Source organism: Argopecten irradians, chromosome 4 (assembly GCF_041381155.1).
Source record: "Argopecten irradians isolate NY chromosome 4, Ai_NY, whole genome shotgun sequence".
Lineage (NCBI taxonomy): Eukaryota > Metazoa > Mollusca > Bivalvia > Pectinida > Pectinidae > Argopecten > Argopecten irradians.
The window spans coordinates 42484393-42511571 of NC_091137.1; the positions used below are offsets into that span (position 1 = coordinate 42484393).

General features: G+C 34.1%; 1 protein-coding gene and 1 long non-coding RNA gene across 3 annotated transcripts; both read left to right on the forward strand.

The window, feature by feature from the left end:
* Window positions 1-1302: 1302 nt before the first annotated feature.
* On the forward strand, window positions 1303-5796 carry LOC138321727 (uncharacterized). Its single transcript, XR_011208355.1, has 3 exons — window positions 1303-1808; window positions 5552-5576; window positions 5621-5796. It is a non-coding gene; the product is annotated as an uncharacterized lncRNA (long non-coding RNA).
* A 2404-nt stretch (window positions 5797-8200) lies between these two features.
* On the forward strand, window positions 8201-26885 carry LOC138321726 (uncharacterized). Of its 2 annotated transcripts, none has more exons than XM_069265634.1 (2): window positions 8201-8656; window positions 23583-26885. In XM_069265634.1, exon 2 carries the CDS (start codon window positions 23844-23846, stop codon window positions 25236-25238), a length of 1395 nt encoding a protein of 464 aa, XP_069121735.1. In that variant the 5' UTR covers window positions 8201-8656; window positions 23583-23843; the 3' UTR covers window positions 25239-26885. The 2 variants fall into 2 exon arrangements, with proteins under 2 accessions (XP_069121735.1, XP_069121736.1); XM_069265635.1 differs by lacking the exon at window positions 8201-8656 and adding an exon at window positions 15845-16024.
* The last annotated feature ends 294 nt before the right edge of the window (window positions 26886-27179 follow it).

The following is a 27179-nucleotide window of genomic DNA, read 5'->3' on the forward strand; positions in this document are numbered from 1 at the left end:
CTAACGTTAATCACCCCCTCACGTAATTTCCACATTTACAATAGTTGCTGAAAATGTACACTCTTTTACAATTACAACGAGAATGTAGTGCACTACAGAGGTCGATGGCACATACAGTTTTAGTGACAAATAGTACAGGGATGTACTGTAAGAATTATGTATGGTTTAGGCCCTTTCAAACCACCCCCCCCCCCCCCCCCGACGGCTGCAAGGATACATAACTATCATACCTATCTTTGAAATAATTTTTTTAAAGAATCAGCAATTTATTTACTAAATAACAGATTTGAAAATCTGATGAATTTTGGGGTCGAAAAGCGCCCAAACCATACATAATCCTTTATTTTATTCGCCAATTGCATTTTACTGGCATTGACGAAAAACTGTGCAAATGGACCTCATTATGATTGACCTAAAATGCTCTTAAACTCGTCCCATAACATAGAAAATGACGTCGATATTTGTAACATCGTTAACGATTGGCTGATACCATCGCGGAACGATTGTTAAGGGGAAAAAAGTACCCAGAGATATTTGGATTCGCATTTTATTTGGAATATATCTCGCTAACATTAAAAAGTAACTGAAAAAGTGGTTTATAGAGGGTACTCTATAACTTGTGCTATATCTAACATATCAATGAAAAAATCTTTATAATTCAATTAACTATATATTTTCTTATCAAATTTGCATACTAATTTGGGGATTTTTTGTTTCTATGAAATCATTACGCCTTTGTATAAGTCAATCAGAAGCGGCGTTATGAATGGTAATGCCACTTTTCATTTATGTGATGATAAGATATTTTTAAGCCCCATACAAATGCTTGTTATCAGTAAGATCGAATTATATTTCAAGTTACTCAAACGCACACTAATAGGGCACGCTTATTATAGTTATTTATTCTTGCCTCTGTAAGATTATCTAGAACAACGTTCATTATAATTTGCTTTTGAAAGAAAATCAGCTTTGTTTTCGAGACGTTTTATTTGGCTGAAAACTCTTGTCGATCTACAACTAGTGCAAGTGTAAGTATACACCAACACATTAACCGTATCGTTAACCTTGTGAACAAACGATTTAGGTCAACAATACAGCGAGATTAAAAAAATGTGTTTTGTCTGATTATTTTTTTTCTTCATTACATTATGTATGCACTAACTAAATATCAAACTGGATTATTGTTTAATCCGGAATAAGAAGTTTATCCACCGGACCTTAATAGGTTTCTTCAGTGGTATTTTTTAATCTCGCACTAAATCACAACTCTATCCATATACAACCACATTCGGTATATGATAGTCGTTATAACACCTGTATTTTATTAGATAAGAAGGAACTGGAAACAACACATAGTGGAGCTACATTGAAATCGGTGTTTACTGGAAGAAATTGTGAATTTCATGACAGTGGATCTTCTTAACTTGGAATATATCTCCCCCTGTTAATTGGATAAGGTAGACAACAAGACATCACACAAACATCATAAATGTTTCATCCTGGTAATTATCGTCGTTTCAAGGAATTCGGGGAGCTGGAATCACTTTTTCAATTCTAAAGGAATAACTTGTTTTAGGATCGATGAATAAACGATTCGAGAATTGAGTGGAATATCCTGGGATTGGGGAAAACTTATTCCAAAATCGAGGAAGAACATTTTGGCTGCTAGATGGTGAGACAATAGATCAATCATGTCGGTTGCAGGATCAACTTCCATCAGCTGGAGAACGGAATCTTCTCTTAGTTCACATGATGTCACAAAACCAATGACAATGTCACATTCATCTGTTTCTCGAAAGAAGAAAATGGTAAGGAATCTACATTGAATTAGATAATTCAAACCAATACAATTTCTAGCGACAGAGATATTTACATTTTTTAAAGTATTTAAGACTAAGATCTATGAATATAAGACGCATTTATCTCGTAATTTAGATAAGATATGAAAAATATGAAATATATGAAATAGTTTATATATTTTCCCCTCAAAATCGTCTGTTTTAAGTCTAACGATTTAATGTGTCTTTAGAAACTGTGTATTAGGAAAAAAAACTTTAAATCTTTGATGAAGATTGATAAACCGCTTTTAAATAATTTTAATATTGAAGAGGATACACACATTTTTCGCAATAATTTCACAGACATTGTTGAAATTAAGTCAATGGAATTTATTCCTTACCATCACAACAAAGTAACAAAATAGTCCTCGAAGTTAGGAAAGCGAAAAGGAAATATTAGTAAAATACCGTAGGGGTGCTTGTTGCCGAGAGTGGTGAACGAAGAAACCGCCACCACAAACAACACTGCTAAAACTAATTAAGAAAATAATGATTCATTCCTGTTTGTGACGAGTATCTTCATTAGTTTAAATTTTTACTCTACAATTGTCCATGAAGAAAAACAGTGACGTAACCGTCGCAACAGTGACGTAATGATTTTGAATTTTGAAGAGATCATCGTAGTAGAATAAACTACATGTACAATGTTTTATTTGAATACATTTTAGGTAAAAGATTCAAGATAAAGCACAAACATTATGTGTGTATCAAAAATATACAGAGATTCCTGAAAGTTGAAAAGAACCATACTAACCGAAAGGTGTATCAACTGTTTCGAAATCCCAAGGCATCACTAAATACATAATAAATATGTAAGTCTGTTCGAACCTTCATTGTTGAACAAAACAGAGTATTTCTCTTAGACTTTATGAAATAAGCGAAACAAAACATTATATAACAATAAAACCAACTTAAACAACACTGACGTATCTTTATATTACCATCTTGAAAGGTGACCGTCAATGTCTCGAAAAATACTGGTTTATCAGCTTAGAATGATTAATACAACGAAGTATTTTAAAATAATTTTGGTGTAGTAAAATTGGATCTTATTCAGATACATTGCCACTTGTCTTGGCTATCGGCATAATCTAGCTTTGGAATATTTTTTTTTTTTTTTTTTTGCAAGGCCCATTTAAGTCAAAGGGGGTCGTTTTAAAATGATTGATATTTCCCCTGAAAACACCGGACTCTCTTTAGAAAGGTGACGTAGTAGCTTGACATAGATTTGCTGGTCGGATGTCGTCAATGGGACAAGCATCACCAACTCTCTTATTTGTTCAGAAATCGTTGTACAATATTACATAGCTCACGTTCTTGATATTTTACCCCAAATGTAAAATATCCAGAATACTCTTATAATTACTTTGGTACATGTATAATATGATGTCGATACTATGGCCTTTTCCTTTCTTTTTTAACACACCTCATACAGGGGATGTCGTTCTTTAATGACCATGGTTGTTGATAGGACGCTAAGCCCTCTCAGCCAACCAACCTTATAGACCGGCTTTAAAATATCAAATGATAAAATCAAATCAGAATTGATTGACGATTAATGATTCCCTTTATTTTCGTATCTTGTCATTTTAAGAAATTCAAGTACATTTGTATATTGCTATTGGATAGCCAGCTAGGTTGATCACTTGTAGTCTAATATTTACATTTCCGTTTTTCTTTGCTGTTTAACCTTACAAACTTGGAAATCATTTAACGCGCAAGAAATACATACATCGGGACAACGACTTTCGCAAGTAGTGTTAATGCGCATCAGATTAGGTCTATATTCTTTATTTCTAATTCTTCAATTAAATAATTTGAATGTAATGAATATCTTACATTATATTTCAGAAAATAAAATATTTGAGAAATATTGCATGAATGTAATGAAAAAGATAATGTTATTGTGGAACTATATATTGTGTACTTTCTGAACTTGACCACATTTCCCGTCAAGTTGCAGCCTGCTATTCCGGGATTCCACCAATTGATCGGCTGTTACATCAATCTTATAACCTTGAAAAAAACGAAGATTTATTTATCGGAACAATAAATGTAAAAGAAATAGTCAGTTGAAATGTAAATAAAGGATTGATTTTTATTTTTTGTTTTTACTGGTGTGTAAACTGCATTTGTTGGACAGATATTTCAATATAACGCGCGTCATTTAAAATATCAGTCCGACAAATGCAGTTTACATACCAGTAAACAACAAAAAGTACAAATCATTCTTAAAATATATACTAAATTTTCAAAGACTACCAAAATATAGCGGGATGACTGGTCGATCATCGGTGACCAGTAGCTCTGCGTAGAGCACTCGGCTGTGTTTAAGTTTTACATTCTATACACATTGTATATAGTCTTTACCTTACTACATGTATTAGTCAAATCACATGAACAATGAATTTTAATCATGCTTTAACATTAATCCAATTTAATCGTATTATAATTCTTACCAACAGCAATTAACCCCCAACTCTACACAATACCGTCGCAAATACACAGATCTATATGGTTCAATTAAATATTTTACTAGAAATAATAGCAAATAAACTTACATGTTTAAATGGTATATTATGCCAAACTAAGCCTTTTTTCCAATTTAATCACTATATCAAACAAAATACAATAAAAAAAAGTGAAGCTTCATGTTAAATATTACTTGCGAGCTGGAATACAAAAATCAATCATGAAAAGAACTGCATTGAAATATCAATTTTCAAAGTGTATTATGATCAAATTACAATTGAACGATGAGATACGATTCCCTTTATTTTTTTAATTTAAAAAATGAAAGCTTACACAATGTTAAAGAGGAATATAATGTGATGTAGTTGACTACGGAGTTTAATGTAACAAGTAAAGAATCATGTGGCCAACAACTTTAGCTGTGATGGCGGATAGGTTATGTGTTTCGACAATGACACTAGTCCTCCACCTCTGACTGCTAGTTCGTAACCCACGAAAAGCTACTAATGTTGCTCATGTCAAATTAATTAACGGATAGAAAAAGAGTAAACGAAAGAAAGAAAACGGGGGAAATGTGTGATTATTGCTTTCAGTCTTTAGGAAAGTCGGTCACCACGACACACAGACATGCACACAAGTAAATCATTTTTATCTTTATTAACTTACTGTAACCGGATACAGTATTAACACCGACACAAAGAATAGGGGTAATAGCTTTAACAATCGTATTATATCGCTTTACATTGTACGCACTATAATGTTGATTTATACACACAATGAATACTAAATCCGAATCAAGGAAGGATCATCGTCCCATAACATGTATACCAACAAACAAACAACAAACTTCATACTTTCATGTGCGCTACTAGCTGACTGTTCCGAATGACTTGAAATCATTTTTTTATTAAAGTTGATAAGTTCAGAGACTGAGGCTTATATATTTGTTGCAAAAATGAACAAGATTGATATATTGTTAAAAGGTCATTAATCATTTATCAGCAATCTAAATTAAACCCAAAGTTCAAATTTAGACAATAACTGCACATTATTTGTACTGCATGATTCATTGTACCATCGTCATAAGAAACACTATTTACAGTTTATAGTGGAATAAAAGTAGCTAATAGGTAAGCAAATGGTCTATATCTTTTCTATCAATCGACGAATTGTTTCTGGAGCAGTTATAAAACGAGACCCAAAATGCAGTCGGCTGATCAATTTTATTTACCATTTTTCAGAATGTGGCATCAGCGAAAAACGCAGGTAAAAAAAAAAAAAAAAAGACAAAAGAAAAAAGAAAAACGCAGGTATGAAGTTTCCGTCATGGCGGGAAGGAAAAACCATCCGGGCATCTCGTCCTTCATCACCACGTGATCATCTCCAAGGTTACCAGAAGAACTTTCCTATCATTCGCCGAAGTCTCGATGTGAAAGGAGAGAACGATGTGAAAAATATAGTTAGCCGACTTTCTGCCCCTACGTTATCCGCCAAAATGAAAAACATCAAATATAAACCAAATGTTGCTATGATGAACATGAATTACTATTCCTGGGCCAATATGGCTGCCTATAAAGATCACCAACGCACCATCTATAACGGAAACGGAACAATGAAGCGGTCTAATTGCAAATCAGCAAGACGCTAATTTCCGGAATAGTTTTAAAAATTGGCCGATTCTCACGACAGTTTATCCAACATATTTGTTATTCTCGGATTATGAACGAAAGCAATTAATGTTAATTGAAAAATTACTTATTATTTTCAAAACTTTTATCAATTTAATCATTTCATTGATGACGATTATTTTCAACGAACCATTAAACGCATAAACTCAATAATGAATCTCTCATATTTTTTTATCTTTAAATGATTATGTTCTTATGGTTTACCCAGACAGTAGACGTTCTGGTACGGCTTAATGTTAGAAATTGATTGATTCTATAGATGAAAGAGTATTGATTATACAGAAACATAAACTTCCTTTTCTGGTTTTGTTTCCTGGCGTTTTGATACATTTATACGTGTATAAAATCTTGCATTTCGGACGTTAACACTACTTCAGTGACACAGTTGTAATACCGTGGAAAACCTCTTTAATTTTGTGTTTCACTTTTCTTCTGTACATACTGTAAACCTTTTATTTTCGTGTATACAATATTACGCGATCTTAATAACAATGATGCATTCGTAATATATACGTTTTTACAATTATTCGCGAACCATTTGGTTTCGCGTTCGATTCGCGCAAAATTACAAAATAATGTACATTTCGCGAAAATGAAGTGGTTTGTAGTATATAAATATACATCATACACGAGTTCTTATTCTTTTTGTTGTCTTTCCAATTGACATAGTATATATATAGTATTGATGTTTTCCCTATATGTCCCTCACCATACCTATTGTCATACATACAGCAATAACAATTTTGCCACCCACAACATCTATTACATCCAGCGACAGAGGTCGTTAATACTCTTGGATTTCCACACTGCCCCAGCCTTACCTGTGATTTGACTAATGTATCACAGTAGGCGATAAGTCTGGATTTAATCTCACTTGGACCGTACACAGGCGGAATATCAGCCGATATTGTCCTGGAAGAAGAACATTCTGGATTTATAAATGACTTTTATCAAATCATTGCAAAATTAATAACGGCTCAAATAATAAAGATTATGTAGGTGCCAGTCTCTCTGAAACCGTGAGTTGAGTTATGTTACAATTATGTAAATACTGGCTCAATGCTTTTAATTCCTTGCATTTCATAAGAGTCTATGCTGTTTGCTATAAATCGCTTTGAGCCTGGCTTTGGACATAATATTTTGTAATCAATACAATCCTGCAACATCTATTGTTATGAAGAATTGACTTTTAAAACGCCCTAAGGACAGCATATCCAATAGTAAGCCACAACTAAGAATATCATATTACCATGGTTGTTGTTCTCTGTAAGATCTAGTAGAGCTCTACGATGTCCGCACTCGGTTTAAATGTTTTGTGGAATAACTCGTATAGCGATACATTTTGTGGAATAACTTAAACGGTGAAAAGCTTTGTGAAATAAGTGTGTTGAAGAAAAGTTGGATAAAAGTAACTGAACTGGTAACATGTGGAATAACTCAGATAAGAGATGTGAAACAGAAGACAATGTTGAGGAGGAACCAGAAAAAAATATATATATATAAAAAAAATAATGCATTCGGAATGACTTGTCTCGAGAATTTTTTAAGGAAAAAAGATTTAAATATTCAACATCTAGAATACTTATACTTATATATACAATATCTACAAAGTTATCTCCATTGTTGTAAAGTATCGTTATGACGTCATTGTTCTGTAAGCCAATCTCATGTCGTTTTACATGCAAGGGCAGGTAATTCTGTAACATGCAAAGACGGAATGAGTTACAAGCAATACAGGAAAGCAAAGCGAGTACTTTAAAATCGTTTTACTGAGGACTTTAATTCTCTCTGTCAACTAGCTCAGCTATAAACAATTAACGATCTTAAAATTAACGCGTAAACTGTGCGCTAATGGCTTTGTTTGTTTCCCTGAAGTTTTCACTGTAACCGATCAATTAATCAGTTTTTACTAATCAACAATATCAAACATAGTATCATACAAAATTTATTGTTTGATAATCAGAAAAGATATACGAAAAATGACTGCTTCTGCATTATTCTGTTTCTTATATAGTATGCGTTTCATAAACTATTTTATATTCCTGTTGTTCAAACCTGGTGAAGTTTCTTTTGTACTGGCTGCCTAATGTAATATTTATATATTCATCCATTTTCCAATAGTGTCAAATGCATTGATGTGTGGGGCAGCGAGCGGAGTAAGGATAAATGGCAATACCTATCTTTGTAGTCAAGTCAAGCCCCTCAGGTAGATCGGCCTACCCAGATTTACATTCAGACCGTTAGACATTCAGTTCAGTCCCATACAACCCACATTAGATGTTTTGAGCGGTAATTTGTCAGCTCACACATGCTGGCTGGGCATGGTATTGCATTTATTACCATTTGTGGTTAATATCAATACTTGAACGGATTTTAAAAGGAACTGTGTCGACATCCTTCCCAAAGGCAGGATTAATGCATCCCTTTTAAGCATTGAATCTAATAAGAAGTCGAGACTATGGACATAGACTGATAAGTCAGTTGAGTTTACGCATTTGTGTCAATATATAGCATTTATTTGTTGTGTGTTCAACAACGACTGGATATTTAGGTTAGTAAATGATATAGACTAGAACAACTCGATTATTTAAATGCCTTCAGTCGACACTAATTGAACAATACTGAAGTGTATTGGAAAACGTCTAGTATTGGGACCAGGTAAGATCTTAAGTTTATTTTTCAATATAAATCATACCGTATTGTCATTTATTGTTTCTAACCTATGTAATATTTCTTATATGATGAGTGTTTCTCTTTACAGCTCATCGAAATCTATGTATTATTGATATGCTTGATAACACTTATAATTGATTTATGGTCATGACTTATATAGATGACTCTGGTTGAAGACAATTACTAATTATGCGTATATGCTGTCATAATATCACGTTGTTGGTTTAAGGACCGGTTTCATTGTGAGATTTGGTCTCTTACAGTTTTATGTTATATTTCGTAATTTGTTCAATCTGAGTGTCCGTTGTTATTTAACTATAAAGGCTACTATATTCAAATGACCGTTGACGCTTAAGCTGATTCTAGACATGCATGAGGAAATGTTCCATTTATGTGACCGTATACTGCTGTAGTTCATCGCAATCAAACCATTCACATAATCGGTGTCTTTATATAACTATTATCCTCATGTCATTATATTATGATTTGGGCATATGAACTTGTTATTTATCCATTTGTATTCTTCTAAAATATATGTGGCAAAATGCGATAAAAGTTCACAGCACAAAACGTATATCATAGTCATCTTTACAATTTCTACAATTAAAGTTCAAAAAAGAATCAAAGAATTTAGTTTCGTGTAATATTATTCTATTATGGCCCTTTCTAGAGGGAACTGTTCTCCTATAGTGTTGTCTGGTGAGATATAGTCCCCGAGTCGAAGACGAGGGGACTATACCTCGCCAGACAACACTATAGGAGAACTGTTCCCGAGGGAAAGGGCCATAATAGATTTAGTACGTCACATGACATTCATTATGACGTCATATATTTGGTCGCGTGCTCATTCCCGGGGGACTATACTTTTGTATAGTTCCTGTAGTCCGGTATAGTCTCCCATAGTCAAGAAGGACAGGGAACTGTCGCAAAATAGACTATGGCTGTTATCCAGTCGCGTTCCTAGTAATTATCATGTGATGTACTAATCTATAGTATATATATTATAAACATGTCGAAATAACAGTAAAGGCACACATGATTTTAGCGTGAAATTCCGACTCTTTAATAGATATATATTACCAGCATTGTATTCTGCTCAAGATGATATTTTCAGTACCTTATAATAGTCAATCGATACATTTATAAAACATTATTTTGGGGGGAATTTTCATTAAAACGATGCATGGTAGCATCATTGGAAGGTGAAGTTAATTTGGTTGCAAAACTACTAATATATCTTATTTTCAAAGACTACGAATCTCCACGTACATGTACATGTATTTATCCTAACTTACTAGTTTAAGAAATAACTTTCATCGGACTTTGTCTGTTAAACTCGTTCAAAGTTAGTACTATAGCAAATCTACCCCAACAAAAGTCAATAAAAAATAAATATATTGATAATGTGTTGACTATGATATTATCTAGAGCTCGTCACTCAGACGAGGCAAAGGGCTTGGTAACGTGCCAATGTGTCTGTGTCAGTGACGGGGTACCGGAAAATGGTCACACTGCCAAACTTAACTTACAGTCCCAAATACAGAAACCCGACAATGCCAGCGATAAAGCAAAAATGTATTCCACATGTCTCAACAATCCCATTGTTCTAAAATATGTATCAGAATACCTGAATATATACCACTTTATATACAATGACAAATGCCCTTATAGTCATGTGGCTTTTGAACACAGGTCTAATTGTATTGAAATAAGCCATCTGATACCCAAATAAGGTGGCCATATTGAATAGGTGGTTTTAAACAGTAGTGACCGCAATGACAGAATTTATTTTACTCACAAAATTCAAAGAAAAAACCCTGAAATATTGTTATATCTTCCTGCATATTACGTTGTGGTAATTTAGTTCTCATTTAAATCAAATTATGTCTACACGAAGTAAATTATTATTTCCAAGTAAATTATTGATACAAGTGCCGATACGTGTACGTGTCTATTGGAGAGAGATATGCCGACATGGGTTTCCGTAGGTTTACATTTCAATAATGGTATGTCCTTGATTGTCATAATGAATAATGACAATATCGCGCGCTTATCTTAGCCAAATACTAGTAAATGATATCGGCCTATCTACCTTAATGTACTGCTTCTCGAAGACAAAGTCTATTGTTTAGTTATAAATAGCTTCACAGCTCTGTCAACCGGTCCTCAAACACGTGCGCTCGATGGGCATTTCACATCTTCTTTCTAACATTTTACCACAGATAAAGGCGAATTTTGAATACCCCGAATTTTTAGAGGAAAAGTGAGCATAACCAGTCAATTTATAATAACTTAGGTGCCTTGTAAATGACGTCTGGTTCTGTTGACGCGTACTCGACCTTAGACTCGCCACCCTGTGTAGATAAGCACATTGTCAGATAAGCCAAAATGTCACTCCGGTCGCCTAAACACATGATATATTAAGCACACTTTACGTGTTGTTCTGCCGAAATGGATAAGTATTGCCAAAGTAAATCATGAAATATCCAATGTGATAGAATGCTCGAGAATGCTTTTATAGCCCTTGGTCGGTTGAAGGTTGTACATCATTGATCTGGTCGTATTGTATCTGTGTGTCGGTTATTTCTTTAACATTGTCCTTATTCAATATCATGTATTGCATTAAATGTTCGTTAGCCCCTTGTTTCGTGGTTAAGAGCGACTTATCTGTCGTCGTTATATAGGTCAATCATTCCATATGTTGAGTTGAATCGCGTATTTTATTTTTGGGTTCGAACTGATTATTAACTGAACCTGTGTTTCGTACTTTTGAGTCATATATTGTTTCTAATCATTCTTCGTGTCCACGACCTTTATTTTTGGATGTTACCTTAGTTAACGGAAAAAAAATCCTAGTCCAATACCCTACCAATCACAATTAACATAGAAAATTATTTTGAAAAACAAGACATTTTCAAGTGATTTTAAACTATTTGGACGGTTAGACGACATAATGCTATGATGTTGTTTTTTATAAATCGTAACCAACACATTGGCCAGCGGTAAATGCCTGTCATATCCATAAGAAACTTTCAATATTGATATTGTGTAGGTATTCAACCCATGAAAACTGCACAGTAAGATATACTATTGACAACAAACAGTTTTATTAACAATGTATTTCTTGTACAATAAAAAACATGTGGATATTAAGACACGCTTGATCATATGAAAACATTCATGACTAGTTTATGAAGAAGTGTACATCAGCAAATATCACATTGATATATATCGTATTTCATCTAAGATTACGTTAATGCTCATTCTGGCTTTGTTGGACATCCCGGATTTACTTTTCTCTTGTTCTGTTTGCTTTTAAAATCCTTTTAAACACAAAAAGGGTACGTAACGGTTATATTAATGATATATGATATTGTAAGGACAAACACCACATTAATGTTCGGACTCGTGGTTGACAGACAAACATTGCCCCCTGGATCCTCATAGAGGAGTAACAGAGTCACGGGTGTTTGACCATGTTGTGTGCATATGAATTGACCAAGAATTGATCTGCTTTATATATCCATGTAAATAGTTATGGCGCTTTAACTAACTTCCTTTCTACACGTGTCAATGAAATCCAATACTTTTGTACACATGTGTTTGAGTATAGATAGCCTCGTCTTGGGCTCGTTAAAATCCTAATGTAAAGCCAGCCATCCGTAATGGCTCCTATTGGAGTGATTTGATATATGCTAATATAATATTTATATGTTTAAATTTAAAACGAAATCAGAGCGATAAATGCGATATTCTTCTGTGATTAAATTTCATGCTTCACGCTGACCGTATAGCGGTTATTTTGTCTAGTGGTTTCGCAATTTTAAGTTTAGTCTATCAGGTTTTTTACCTCACTTAGGTAAGTCTAGCTCTGATTTAGAGATGTATTTGGCGGATGTCAAAGAATGCATACTCCTCCGAAACACGCAGTTTTATTCTCAACACTTAACATGTCTGGTCGATACTAGCCTCTAAATACCTATCGACTGAAGAGAATTTCTCTTTAGCTCGATCGGTGGAGCGTAAGACTAGTAATCCAATGGTCTCAATTTCGATCCCTGGCGAAGGCAGTGAGTGATTAAATATATGCTCCTCTCTATCTAATTCTATTATCAAGATGGTACCGTAATTTCCTATGTATTACACGCGCCATTTTATATTCCAAATAACCCGTACTGGTAGATTGACCGTGGGATATACACCCCGGAAATACAAATGCATTGTGTACTTATAATGACACGTTTAATTTTGATATAGGGATTTAAAACAAAAACTGTTCATATAACTGTTAAAGTACTAAAACCAAGTTAAATTTGCTTACTGGGAAGAGAAAATCATCGGATAAATATATCCAATGACAAAACAATGACAACACCAAACCTTTCTTCAATAGGATAATATATGCATGTTTCTTGTGACATAGATTATTTGCTGCTTGAAAGACATCAAATACTTTTCGTATGTTGTATCTCGGACTTGAAGGTATCGTCTGTAATTCCGAAAGTCTGATTATGGGAAACGATGTGAGTTATGAATTAAACGATCGCTGTAAACAAATACCGGGTAGTATGATTTATCGTATTGGCGATATTAAATTTAACTTATTCAGACAGTTTAACGAAATATATGTGTACCCATTAGAGTCCTTTGCTCTGCGTCTTTGATGACGAACATTTTAAATATGTCGGTTAAGAATTCACATAGTATCTTTGAATTATGTCATTTTTTGACGATTTTGCGTTCAATGCCGCATTCCTTAAGGAATGCATATCAACATGCCAGAATTCAATACTGTAAGCTTTACGTTGCAAACAAAAATGCACTGGCTTTATCAGTATATGTGGATTTAAGTTCTGAATATAGTTTACAGTAATGCCATAAAGCGGCATATTATTTATCACTTTTAAAACCAATGTTTCAAGGGGTTTACTCAGTATCGATATGGCTTTAAATCCAATCACAGTCACGGTGATTTTAAAGAGCAAATTTCACTGATCATATGGAATCAAATTTGTGCACACTGAAATGTAATCACCTTATTCTGTTACAAACGCCAAACATTTCTGACGTCAATAATAATATTTATGGTATTTCAATGTAAATAAAAAACCCATTGCATTCCACATTTATATGCTCCTTTCACACGTAAACACCCTAGACATAGGACCCCCTGATAACGATACCAATTTATATAATACTTACACACGTAATAAGGTAATCCTTTGGACAGGATGCCCCACTCCCTAACAAATATGTTCAGTTTTTGTATTTGATTGTTGTATCGACACGAGTCTTCACACTGTGTTTATCTTACTTAGGTAAGTTGCAAAATTATCATAGAAAATATTTGAAGATGTCACATCGCTGACGTTCGGTAGTTTTTTCTTTATGAATTGAGCAGACGAATGATTATTTTTCTTCAGTTGCAAAAGCTACTTACTTTCCACCATTACCACCATTACCACCATTGAAAAGTGTGAAATTCTTATTTTACTTCAAGATAAAATATTAAAAATAATTAATTGCGTCCAAAATAAGTTCATGTCACTATGCCGTTGGATGGAATGAAGTACTGATTGCACATCCATCAAAAACAATCTCATTTTTGTGTTAAATTGACATATATTTACACGAGTAAACACCCATTATTGTTCAAATGATGAGAGTCGTTTATGCTCTGTGGGGAATATTTATATAATTCTGTGAAGAATATGAAAATGTTTTGCTTCTAGGGTCCCAAATGTTTCAGAAATGTTCCTTACAAAGGAACAATTGTTCCTTACAAAGGAACAATTAGAAGTACAATGTACAATAAAAAACATCCATGCTTATAAATGTAACGTAACATTTTCCATTCCCCGTCAATATTCCTATAAAATGGGGAAAATATCTAAATAAGTGTACAACGCACTACGCTTATAACGAAGAATGTTCTTGCTTCTCTGAACTTTATTCTCAATACATATCATAAAAAATGTCAAAGGTAGATATAACAGCATGCAAACACGTGTAACTTACTAGTTTGGTGGATATTTATTTATCATTTACACTTCGTTTACTTTTACGAGCATTTACTGAGACTATGAGAAGCCAACGTTTCCTCCGCCGTGATGATCATACAGAATAGGACTATGTCAGATGTATGTATATGCGTGGGTTAATTAACCGGTAGGTACAAGGGTATATAATCAAAGAGAACAATAGATAATTTAAATACAATTTTAGGATTGTCTACATTCCTCCGTAATACCATACGATATTTAGTACATATATCTGTAAAGAAGATGACACGACACACGACATCAGTACAATATTCAACCTTTCCAAAAAGACTCATGACTCCGGCTAGTATTGGTCATACTTTGAACTCGTGGGTTACCAAGTTCAGTACCATTTTAGGTCAAGCTTTGGATGACAATAACGTTCTTGAAATCCTTAAACAAAGATATCACCAATATACCCGTTAACATTAACATTGTTTGATTAATGTTTTGGTATTGGTAATTTGAACTTATTTATAATTATTGGCAATAGAATCGCATTGTAACATTAAATGAACAAAACAACAAAGAATACTAAGATTAACATTCATTGCTAATTGTCTTATTTGATTTTTTTCTACAAATATATTCCGTGTCTTACATTAACTTAGACTCTATATATATGTACATAATCAGAGGATATTTGGTGTATATATTTTATCAAAATAAACAAGCACAGTATTTTCTTAGACGGATGGGTTTATAAAAGAATGTCGATTTAAAGTCATACATGAAAATACCATCAATCGTTCAGCACATTTTGAAATACGCTAAGAATGTATTGCTCATGCTGTAAGTAATAGTATTTACCCTAATAGCAATTGATTTCGTTTGTAGTATATTAAATACGCTAAGCTGAACTTAAAGAAACCTTAGCACGGCACAATGAAGATTGATAGCACTTTATTGGATATGCCATTTAAAGCAGTGAATGCTCACTCGTAAAATTTCTTTGAGATTTTTTTTTTCGTTTAAAATAAACACAGAGATGTCCCATATATAACGTGAACGAAATGTATGGTATTCCCAATCAATTGATGTTTGGTGACGTTTTAAAGATTTAATAACTATCATACAGTTTTATCAGTTTATCAACTGCTGAACTTCCTGTTCTCGGGTAATTTTATTTAAAGGGACGACTTCACAGTGCAGTGTGACTGATCTAAATGTCAATCGTTTGTAACCAAATACACCTGGACGGACCATCAGTGACACAAAATAATGTAGATATGCCTCATTATTGGAATACGTACATTTGTGTGTAGTATGAAGCCATCTGATAATAATATGAAATGACAAGCAACACCAAACGGTAAGGAAATATCTTGATATAATTTCAAATGTTCAAAACAATCTTTATCCATTAACGTAAGGGTACATATTGCAGATTTAGTACATAAAGGATAATAATAATCAGAGTTACTTTCATTTGAAGATGATATGGTTTGATTAAGTGTCATGGATTATGTATGAATGTCTGTAGTTTCCACCGTTAACATATCGGAGCACCTGCTGAGATATGCAACAATGTACTCAACAATATGATGGTATTTCTGTGTACTGCATAGGGTTGTTTCTGAGTTGTCGTCCAGTACCACACAGTAAAACGTGACATTTAATATCCACATAACCCTGGTGTGTTCTGTTTATGTGTGTTACATGTGTCAAAATAGTTGCTGAGATTTTATGTAGCGTTGATAGAGGATAACGGTGAGCGTCTCGTACAATCGACTTGTTGTGTAGACGTTCAATTGATATTTGAATGCCAATATGTTTCTGAATATACACATTTTTAATTCAATTATGATTTTTATTTTGATTATTTTAAACGTTTTGAAATTTTGGAGGGTTCCGGTTAGTTTTCCTCTCACTAGAATAAACAAGGAACGACTATACGGTCCTCTCCATTTTGTAAAGTTCTCTTCTTTTCAAATTGTATTTAGTGAAGTTTTAATTAGTTTTGTGTATGAATGTAAGTTTTAAAAGAATACGGTTGAAATGGAATGGAATTGAAGGTCCCATAATTATATGACTTTCAATCAAATAAAACTAGATTTGGCAGGTAGGAAATGGTATATAGGGACTAAAACTAAGCCCAAGATCTTGAAAAAGTCCTAGGGAATCACAGATGACTTAGATTGGCTTAGCAAAAGGACTCTTTCATGATCCTGGGACTTTGACCCAAGACTTATGTAGTTGGTTGATTTACTAGTTTAACTAGAGACATGTGTTCTTTCTTCCTGGGCAAACCTTATGGGCAGAAATGTATTTGTTTAAAGGAGTGGATATGGTTTGAGCAAATCATGAATTTCAGGACATGAAACAATAGTTTATCGGTTACAACATTGGTAATAACTAGTCAGCAAACTACTAATACATCTTGCTTACTGTCAAAGTTTTGAATGGATCCTTTAAATTTTTTGTATGAAGATAGAACAGAAAAATGTGATCCCCGAACAGTTAGATTTCGTTTTTTTAAATATTTTTTTTTACTAAACTGTTATTTCCGAGCTCGTTTGGTGCAATCTTCATATCAGTATAATGTAGAAGCTGTGAAGATCTAAACATTACTTCGTTAAGCTGTTTAATAAAACAAGAGGTGTTGGAGAACAGCAAAGCTCGCCCATTCAGAAGAAGTTGATGTTCAAGTATTTACTATTTAAACATGGAAATATGACAAATTAACAGACTCAAAAACAACCTAAAGGGCCCCAAATTGGTTGTAGTATCACGTTCAGCATCCATACACATTAGGAAAATAAAATCATAAACATTTATGATGACTTAAGTGTAAACAATAGACAAAATAGAAACTTGCTCAAAAACTTTAAAATGGAAATATGACAAATTAACAGACTCAAAAAAGCCCTAAATTGATTGTATTATCACGTTCAGCATCCATACACATTAGGAAAATAAACCATAAACATTTATGATGACTTAAGCTTAAACAATTGACGAAACAGAAACTTGCTCAAAAACTTTAACATGAAATGGGACGCCTAAGCTGACGCCGACGCCGTCTTCAAGTTAAAATTACAAAAAAAAATATTAATTGCATCCCGAAAGTATTCCGTGGCAATATATTATATATATATTCTATATGCACATGCACTTAAGGCAAAATAAATTATTTTATATTATTTTTTGTGATAATAATACATATATATACACGGTTAAACACCAATTATTTTTCAAGTAATGAATATGATGTATGCTCTGTCGGCGGTGGAGCATTTTTAAGATTTTTGAGAGTTCAAATGAGTTCGGGGTTTAATGAGTTAAAACTATGATGGAGTTTTCTTTATCTATGAAGAAAAAACTTTTTTTATGAGTGATTTCTATAGACTATGAACTTGTTATTTATTTTCATCTGTATTCGTAACTATATTCATAAAGTCAATATGTCAAAAGACGGATCATTTATATCGAAGAGTCCTCCCCACTTAAATAAAATGTATACATGTATAGTGACATAGCTAGGCTCATTATTTGTTCCACACGTTCTTTGTGGATATTATTTACTCTACCATTCACATACTTTGCGTCACATTAGATAAATTCTGTAAGAGTTGTCAACCTTTAAGCATAATTCATTATTTGACACTGAGATAGGGATGAAAGATTTAAATATTTAAATATTTGATTGAAATAAGTGTAGTTAATAAATCGTTATCTGAGAGATGCTTATATTCCTAAGTCCTATAACATTCCATAATCTATATTTTTGTTGTCATCAAGAAATAAAAGTAATATACAGATAATTTTAGCCATGATCAAATGACCAATTATACCTACATACCTTTTAAGGCAATAAACTAGAAGACATAATAAACATTTTGTAAAATTGAAAAAAATAAAGATTTCATCGGTTTTTTCGGGTTTTTTTTGTTTGTTTGTTTGTTTGTTTGTTTTTATTTTATTTTTTTTTTTTTGGGGGGGGGGGGGGTGGGTGGTTGGTTGGTTTTGTTTTTGGATTTTTTTTAAGTTGAAGGTGAATTATCATGTAAGCTATATCATAAAACATTTTTTTCTAAACACTTTAATAACACTGATGGTTTGATCAACCTAAAATCAATATCACTTTGATTGAGAGTTAAACAACAGGTGCACTACATGACTGCCGGTAGGAATATGAGAAACCCAGGCTCTGTAAATCAATACTGTACGGTATCGCTAGAGGCAATGTTCAACTATCACAGATCTGTTACGTTTTTATGAAACAGATAATATAACGTATTACTGACACCAGCATCAATAACTCGAACGTAGATCTTCAAATTCACATACTCCGTGTGTCGTTTATCCGCTATTCCCATTAGCACATTGCACTTTAAGTTCAATACATCGACCGATAATATGGAAATGTGTATTGAAATTTCGCACTTACGGACACCCCGAAATGAACTGTTGTGTTAATACGAAACTATACCTCGTCTGGAGGCAAGCTATCATACATTGAGGCCAGCTAATGAACTGTACTGTTACTTTAGATAGCGTTTATTTAGTGGAATAGCACTTATATGCGATTATTATGTAGAATGTAGTTTTTAGGCGATTGAAGGGAGTTTATCATTCAAAACAGAAGAATATATTTGTACATTCAAATACAGACAGAAACTAAAATCAAACTACTATCTGTACCGAAATTAAAATCCAGTAATAGTTTATAGCAGTTAAAGTACTAATAGACGTAACATATATTGCTCAAACACGGACGTCTATGATAAAATAACATGTACTTCGATATCGAAGACAAAAATACGTACCTTGTAACCATAATGCAATGGATATGATGTGAATCCACAAATAAATACTGACTAATCGAAAATCCGAGGTAAACATCTGAAAACGAATAAAGTGGTATATGGCGTTCCGAAAGAGTAAGCACAACTTGTTATATGACGCAACCCGCTATACAAATATTGGCATAATTGAAATCAGTTATTCTCAAATGAAAACTTATCAGATTGGAATGTCAAGCATGTTAAGTATTTTCGATTGTTAATATTGAAAAGGGGAAACAATAAAAAAAAAATTATATATAATACAGAGATTTCAATCCCATACACATTCAATCATTTTCACAGTGTTGTGTGTATTGTGGAAAATATGATAAAAACAACAAGAGGCCCAGGGGTTTTAACGGTCACCTGACTTCCTTGGCAAAAGTCATATAGGAAATTATTTAGATATGGTGTCATGGTAGCCATCTTCGATTTGGGATCAACCAGAGATGTAACAACACTTTTTCAAGATCATATCAGGATCGTTTTAGACAAGTTTCAGCCAAATTGCACCAATGTCACTTTATAAAAAGTTCAAAATGTGGTTTCAAAATGACGGCTGTAGGGGCCATCTTGAATTTCAGATCAACCCGAAACACTTGGTCGGGACCATGTCAGAATCATTTCATGCAAGTTTCAGCTAAATTGCACAGGTAGAACTTGAGAAGAAATTCAAAGTGAGTTTTAAAGATGGCGGCCATCTTCGATTTCAGATCAACCCGAAAAATAATAACAATTGGTCGGGACCATGTCAGGATCATTTCATGTCAAATTATGTTTTCAAAATGGCGGCTGTGGCGGCCATCTTGAATTTCGGACCAACCTGAAAAATAACACGTGGTCAGGACCATTTCAGGATCGTTTCATGCAAGTTTCAGCTAAAACACATTGGTAGAACTTGCGAAGAACTCAAAATATGAACAGTTTACGCACGGCGCATGGCCTAATGACCTAATAAGGGGATTACGATGTGGAAAGTTTTATTGGCCGAAAATGATAGATACTATGCTTTATCCAGCAATTCAATACTGTTAACCAAATCATTTCGCGGCGACTTTGTGACCAGCAAACTTTATGCTTCTACTGTATCTCTTTTTGGTGGCGATTAATGCCTCTTACTTCTTGTTTTTTGTACTTCCTGTTGTCGCGATGCTACACGCATAAATTTGCCTAATTTAAAAAATCGATTATCTGATTAGAAAACTGAGTATGCCCTAATCGAGAGTTATCCAAGACTGCAGATCTGTGCTTAAATATTCATTAAAGTCAAACTCTCAATAAAGATCGCTCAGTGACAAAGGTAAAGTAGTCTCTATAACCAAGTGGTCTTAACACAAAGGCCAAATTATGTTATAAATGGTCATTTGTAACCAAAAGAAAGTAGTTTAATAAGCAGGTGGTCTTTATACAGAGGTAGGTTTACATGGCTAACATACAATTCTTTCCAAGAAATAGTGATTGTTACGCAAACACGTTGATTGTTTACAGCTGTGTTAAATTGCAATAACTGTGCCACACGATATAACATTGATACGTGTATTTTAAGCACCTAAGAAAATTTCAAATTTTCTCTCTTATTATATGATCGGCTTGCTGATATTTTCATGAACTTAATTCTTTGTGAATAGCATTTTAATGCTTCCCTCATCCTCTAATATTTGTCGTCTACAAAAGTTCGGTTGGTGTGTCCACACAACAGTTTCACCATAGTAAACATATACTCTTTCACGTTTTATTGACATAGAGTGTAATTTTACATTTTTATTTCATACCTTACTGCCCCCCCACCCCTCAATCTCCCTGTCGCGTCAAGGTAAAAATACACACTCACAAAAGCGTTCGTAGGCGATGCAGATAGAGAAAATACTTAAGACACTTGTACACAAAGTCCGAAACGTGTCATACGCCAGAGTAATTCCTACAGAAAGGTGATAATCTACCTATACAAATTAAGTGTAAGAAAGTTTCACGGAAATATGGCTAGGTTTATTGATAACGGTTTTACAATCACGGATAGTGTATGCAGTTTCATTTATAGATTGAATAAGACAACGCTTAATTTGACATATATGAGACTATAATTTTATGTGGTATTTGCATGGAGGGATTTTCTTAAATGATAGTTCAAAATGTTGAACACTATTCAATATACCCATGAGAAAATTGAAATATCAAAAACCTTTTCTTGGTTGTAATTAATTTTTATTTCTCTATGAATGTGTATTTCAATTTTATCTCTATTAGACTAAGGTATCGAACATTCAATCCAAAACAATTTTATGATTCAAAAACATACCAGCGATATTTCCATGCATACGTCTCTTACACAAAGAAAACTTGAGTTCGACCCATACCAAAATGATTTTAATATCGATCGAAATGTTGATACGTGAAGTGTAAAGTAAGAAGCACAAACGCTTACTTTTTAATCTCGGAAATAACAATCTGATAAATCTGATTACTTAAAGCATTAAAGAAATGGGTAAAAAAGTTGAATACAAAAAACATTTAGATCAATTGATAAACATATATGTAGTAACACCTAAAATATATATATTAAAAAGTAAATAACCAAAAAAATATAAAAACATAATAATAAAACAACATTGCATGGATAGAACTAATGAAATAGATTAATAATTACTGGATTATTTATAAAGTATCGTCTATCTGGTTTGTTATGGATAGTACTGTTTTGGATACAGGTTCAGTGTTTATTTCCTCAAGAGTTCTAAAGATGTACATCGCATTATCCTACTGGTCCCCCCTCCCACCTGCTCTATGGAGTCAGATCCAAGATTTATACAAATTCTACTCCCCTTCCCCAACAGATGTTTCTGACCAATTTTTACACTCCATGCAGAACTCAATGACTAGTTGCGATTTAAAGGATTTACATATATTTTCTCCTATTTGGTCCCGTTCCCCCTGCCCCGGTGTGGAGGAGACAGGACTATGTTCGCTTCCACCAAGACTGTTTTTGGCCAAAGGGTTTGGTTACAACCCAGGCGGAACTTTATTTAAAGGCAATGCTGACTTACGGACGGGTTGACGGACGGTTTATTTATTGTTTCCTCTTGTTTAATTCAATTTAGCTTTGAATTAATGTCGCTGCTTTAGCATTGTTTGGATAAATTAAACGGTCTATCGGCAAATTCCACATATTGTCGTTGTTTTGCTGTGAATTAAAATCTGTGTGCGGTAATATCCCCATTAAAATGAAACTTTAAGTCGTAAATCTGAGGGAAAAACTGAAAGTGATTTATTACCCACAATAAATGTCGTCTTAATTTGTTTACCAAGGTACACAATCGCTTACGTACGTCAGAAGAAATTCTACATCGCTTTTAAATGTTGCTTGTGTTATATTGTATATAAGAACGACATTGTAGCAAGCAATTCATACATTTTCATTCAATTTAATCATATCTAGATTAATGCATGTATTCCATGGAACAAACAAACAAACGAACACTTCGAACACGCAAATGTAAATAAGAAACGAAGTGTTTACTTTCATTTAATTCTTTATCACACAATATATGTTTCGACTATGGGGAGATACGCTTGCATTTGGGTATAATCAGTATTCTCGTTGGCCCTTTAATTTCAAACGTATGACAATAAGCCACGTCACATTATACCGTAAATGCCAATGCTAGTCACATGTAGCGGAAACTCTGATTCCTAATCATGCTGTCATACACATAGGCGAATGATCTTCACTGTACATAATGTATCACTTCAATGACTTACGCAATTGAAGCAAATCTAAAAATATGAATGAAGCGGGAGGAAATAAACATCATATCAATGGTTAACCTGTGCTATCTATGGGTAGTTTTGTTTATGTATACGGTATGTTGGCTATTAACCAGTTTGAAATTGTGCTGGTCGCATTGTTTCAAATTTAGTTATGGTCGTTGATTTGTCATGTATATTTTTTGTAGAAAGAAAAAAAGAAAGAAAGAAAGAAAGAAAGAAAGAAAGAAAGAAAGAAAGAAAAATAATCAAAGAATAACAAAATATATGACTAACAGTCTAAATTACTGTATGTCTAATATTTGTTCATTTCCATTTCAGGTCACAACTGACTCACGTCATGACAAGAATAAATTTTGGAAGGATCTACTTGAAATAAGAAATTGACGTGTTTCAAGTTGACTGGAAATAACAAAAATGAAGTTCAGCAGGAGAGCAACGTCGGAAATAGCAATCAGAACTTGTTACTTCCAATGACGCATGCAGATGGTGTGGTGCGCGTGCATCAGTTCTATATTGATTTTTATACGTGATTTGGTAATAAATTCAAAATTATAATTAAAAATATCAAGACTGGTCATCATGAGTGGATATTTGCTTAAAGCTTACCGTTCACAAGAAGTCGCACGTGAGCGCAACAAGCGCGAGGACAGGAAATTAAATTTGAACTTAAGTGGCAAAAATGGACCGGAAGCAGTTTATAGGTTGAATATGGACAAAGTGAATCATGAGCAGCGCGTGATTGCACGAGAGCTAGGCCGGATACGAACGATGGGTCCTACACGAGCCCCAGGAGACCTACAGACGCTTACTAAGGAGCAAAGTATGGCCGAACGCCAATTAGAGAAAATCCGACAGGGTATACATAAACCCACTAATAAAACTTTATTGACGCCAGATAAGAAATTCCATCATCCTGTATTCAATTTTACAGATATTCCAGTGCACGAAACAAACACAAACGCGGGTACGTATGACATGAAAAAACTGAAAGAAAGTACGAACTCTGTCGTGGATTTAAAACATTTGCCTATGGATAGTATCGACAGAGAGGTAGATGGGTTTATGATTATCAAATATCTCGGTGACTTGCACAATAACACACAGATCCACACCAGAACCCCTCCGCCCAGTGAAAGAGGCACAAAGTCCCCGGTGTATCGCTCCCCAAGCAATCAAGGTGATATCGATACACCACGCTTAGCTTTTAAACGGCTGACGGAGATTGGCAAAATTGACGCTGATCAAGCGGAACAGATCTATTCAGAGGCCACACCACAAGGTACAGAAAAGGAAACTATTAGCAGTGTGACTAGCACTGATGCTCGATCAAGGGAAGTGAAAGGGGGCTTTTCTAAAGAACGAACGACAAAAACACCAAGAGAACACAAACAGAGAGCATCAAAGCACCAAAGGGAACATATCGATACCTCCACATCGTTATTAATAGTGCCAGAAACGACGCTGAGGAGTGAATCGCACCAACATCTAACACCGAAAAACGAGCTCTTAGATTTGGCAACAGTCGCAACCGTTGACATGGCGAGCGTCCGAACTAAGGTGACCAAGAGGCTGTCCAAAGACTATACAAGTTGTAAAGGATCGGCGTTATCAGATCCTGGTTCGAATAGGAAGTCCAGTCGTAAAGGAACAACATCAGCCGACCCAGAGGTCAAGACTGACACAGGATATGTCGCCAATAACGACACGTCTGCTTCTTCAGTCAAAACGGAAGCGGAAGATGCGCCTCGGCCGCGACCAGAACGCCGGATGTCTAAACAGCAGGTTGATGAATTACTCCGAAAGCCTGTGCTGGATCCAGACATGTACAACGTTGACGGTTCGCTAAAGACAATGCACACACTTCCAAAGTTTGAAAAATGTTACGAAGAGGCAAAAAAGGCCCGTTATATACGTTCGAAGGAAAAGCAGGAACGAGACCGCGAACTTACCACAAAGGAAATATTCGCTCCGTAACAACAGTGTATTGTATTTAGACAGGAATTAGGTCAACATTCTCAAAAGTTACAAAGCACGTGTGTGTACATGCACACGTTTCTTATGTTGATAAATCGTAAAAAGTGAATTTGTGATAGAGAACATGAGCTACAAGAAGTCATTTCAATGACAAAATTGTGACAGAAATATAACATCGAAGAAATACTGTGATTTAGGAATTACACAAGTGGTTTGATTCATAGTCGAGCAAAGTCGTAACCATAGTATTTGTCTGCATTATGCTTGTTTCCTTTGTAAAAAAAACGTGTGGCCAAACTATTTCGATGATTAGGAATATTCTTCCATGCAGTTAGTTTTATTTTCCATAAACGGTGTGTAACTTTAAACTGTGAAACATTAATACATTTTGTATATTGGCTCATTGTAGAGGTCGTTCATAACACGTGTTCGCAGAAACCTTGTTTATTCTTAGATTAGATCGTTAGTTTTGTATTTATATGACGAACAGTCGCTTTAAATCAGCAATGTGTATACGGATTATGTACGAAGAACTTTGTTCACATTGCCGGTTTCTGTCATGTCATTCCCTGACAATCTAGCATTGCTTTGAATGTAAGCGCACCTGGGTAATAGAATTCGTGTATTCAGTTGGATTTCTGTATATCTATTAACAAATAGTTTCTATAACGCGGAAACTTTTTATTCATTTCCTGTGGGAAAACCTAACGTCAAAGTGCTTTAAAATATATTTTAATGCAGTACCCGCTTTCGTTTTCGTGAATAATGAACTTTTGTTACACGGAATTTGAAATCTCAAATTGTGAGCGTGATTTGTTATTTTGAACTACATCCTCAGTATGAGAGTGTATATGTGCTGATAACCTATATAAAAACATTTATTTACTAACTTTTAAAAGTAACTGCATTCATATGGTTTTATCCTCACCTCTAAAAACATCAGTAACTTTGTAACTTACATATCACTTTGATTTCGTAGTGTATCAACCAGCATGTCATTTCCCATCAGATATGTGTAATGAGAATAATCATCGATACTCCAGGGGTTACTTTCACTGTCGCTGTATCCACCACTGGACTATCTCATATTGATCCTGAAGGCAGTTCAGGTAGAAAAACCTGACCAATCACAGGCCTGCAGATATTTAATTTGAAGATCAAAGAGAGAGCGGCGAAAAACTTCAAAGTAACACAGAGTACCGTTTTTCTATTCTTTCGACGTACATCAAACGACTGAACTATTTGCTGAATTGTCGTCGAACAAAGAGCTTTCAGTTTTGCTATGCCATAGTTCAGGGATGAATATTACGATAGTGATAGTAAACCCTAGAGTATCGAGGAGAATAGGTTATGATGTTATTACTAGGATTCTGGATTATACATTGAAGTATTCATGCGATTAAACATGAGTATACAAGAATGATGAGTATTATCACTTTTGTCTTATTGTATATTTAAACTACTGTATAGCTGCATATTTTAAAGTGGGCCAAATTTCACGATTTAGACTTTTTTCTAATTTCAGAAAATTAAATAATCAAGAGACAAAACATTGCGATCTGGCGATAAGAGTGCTCATATATTAACTTTATTTTCTCGAAGATATTGTGTATATTATGCATTAATGAATTAAAAGATAATATATTTTGTTGTCTTTGGATAAATAATTTAAGCTATCCTTAAACCTTGTAATTCCGGAACGTTTTACTGAACGAAAAATACAGATAATTAGAGCATAAAATGATGCATTGACGAAAAAATGACAAAATCGTCATGCTTTCTACATCGACCGTCATCAACGGAAATACAATATTGGTTTCACTACGATCGCACGTCGAAGATCTTAAATTCTTAGTTTTAACAACCATGATGATTTAAGGACGTGCCAGGATTGTTGGTTTAGGAAAGTCGTTGTAGCCGGAGAAAAATCACCGACCGGTG

Coding starts and splice junctions, on each gene's coding strand:
- LOC138321726 (XM_069265634.1), top strand. CDS start 23,844: ATGAGTGGATATTTGCTTAAAGCTTACCGTTCACAAGAAGTCGCACGT.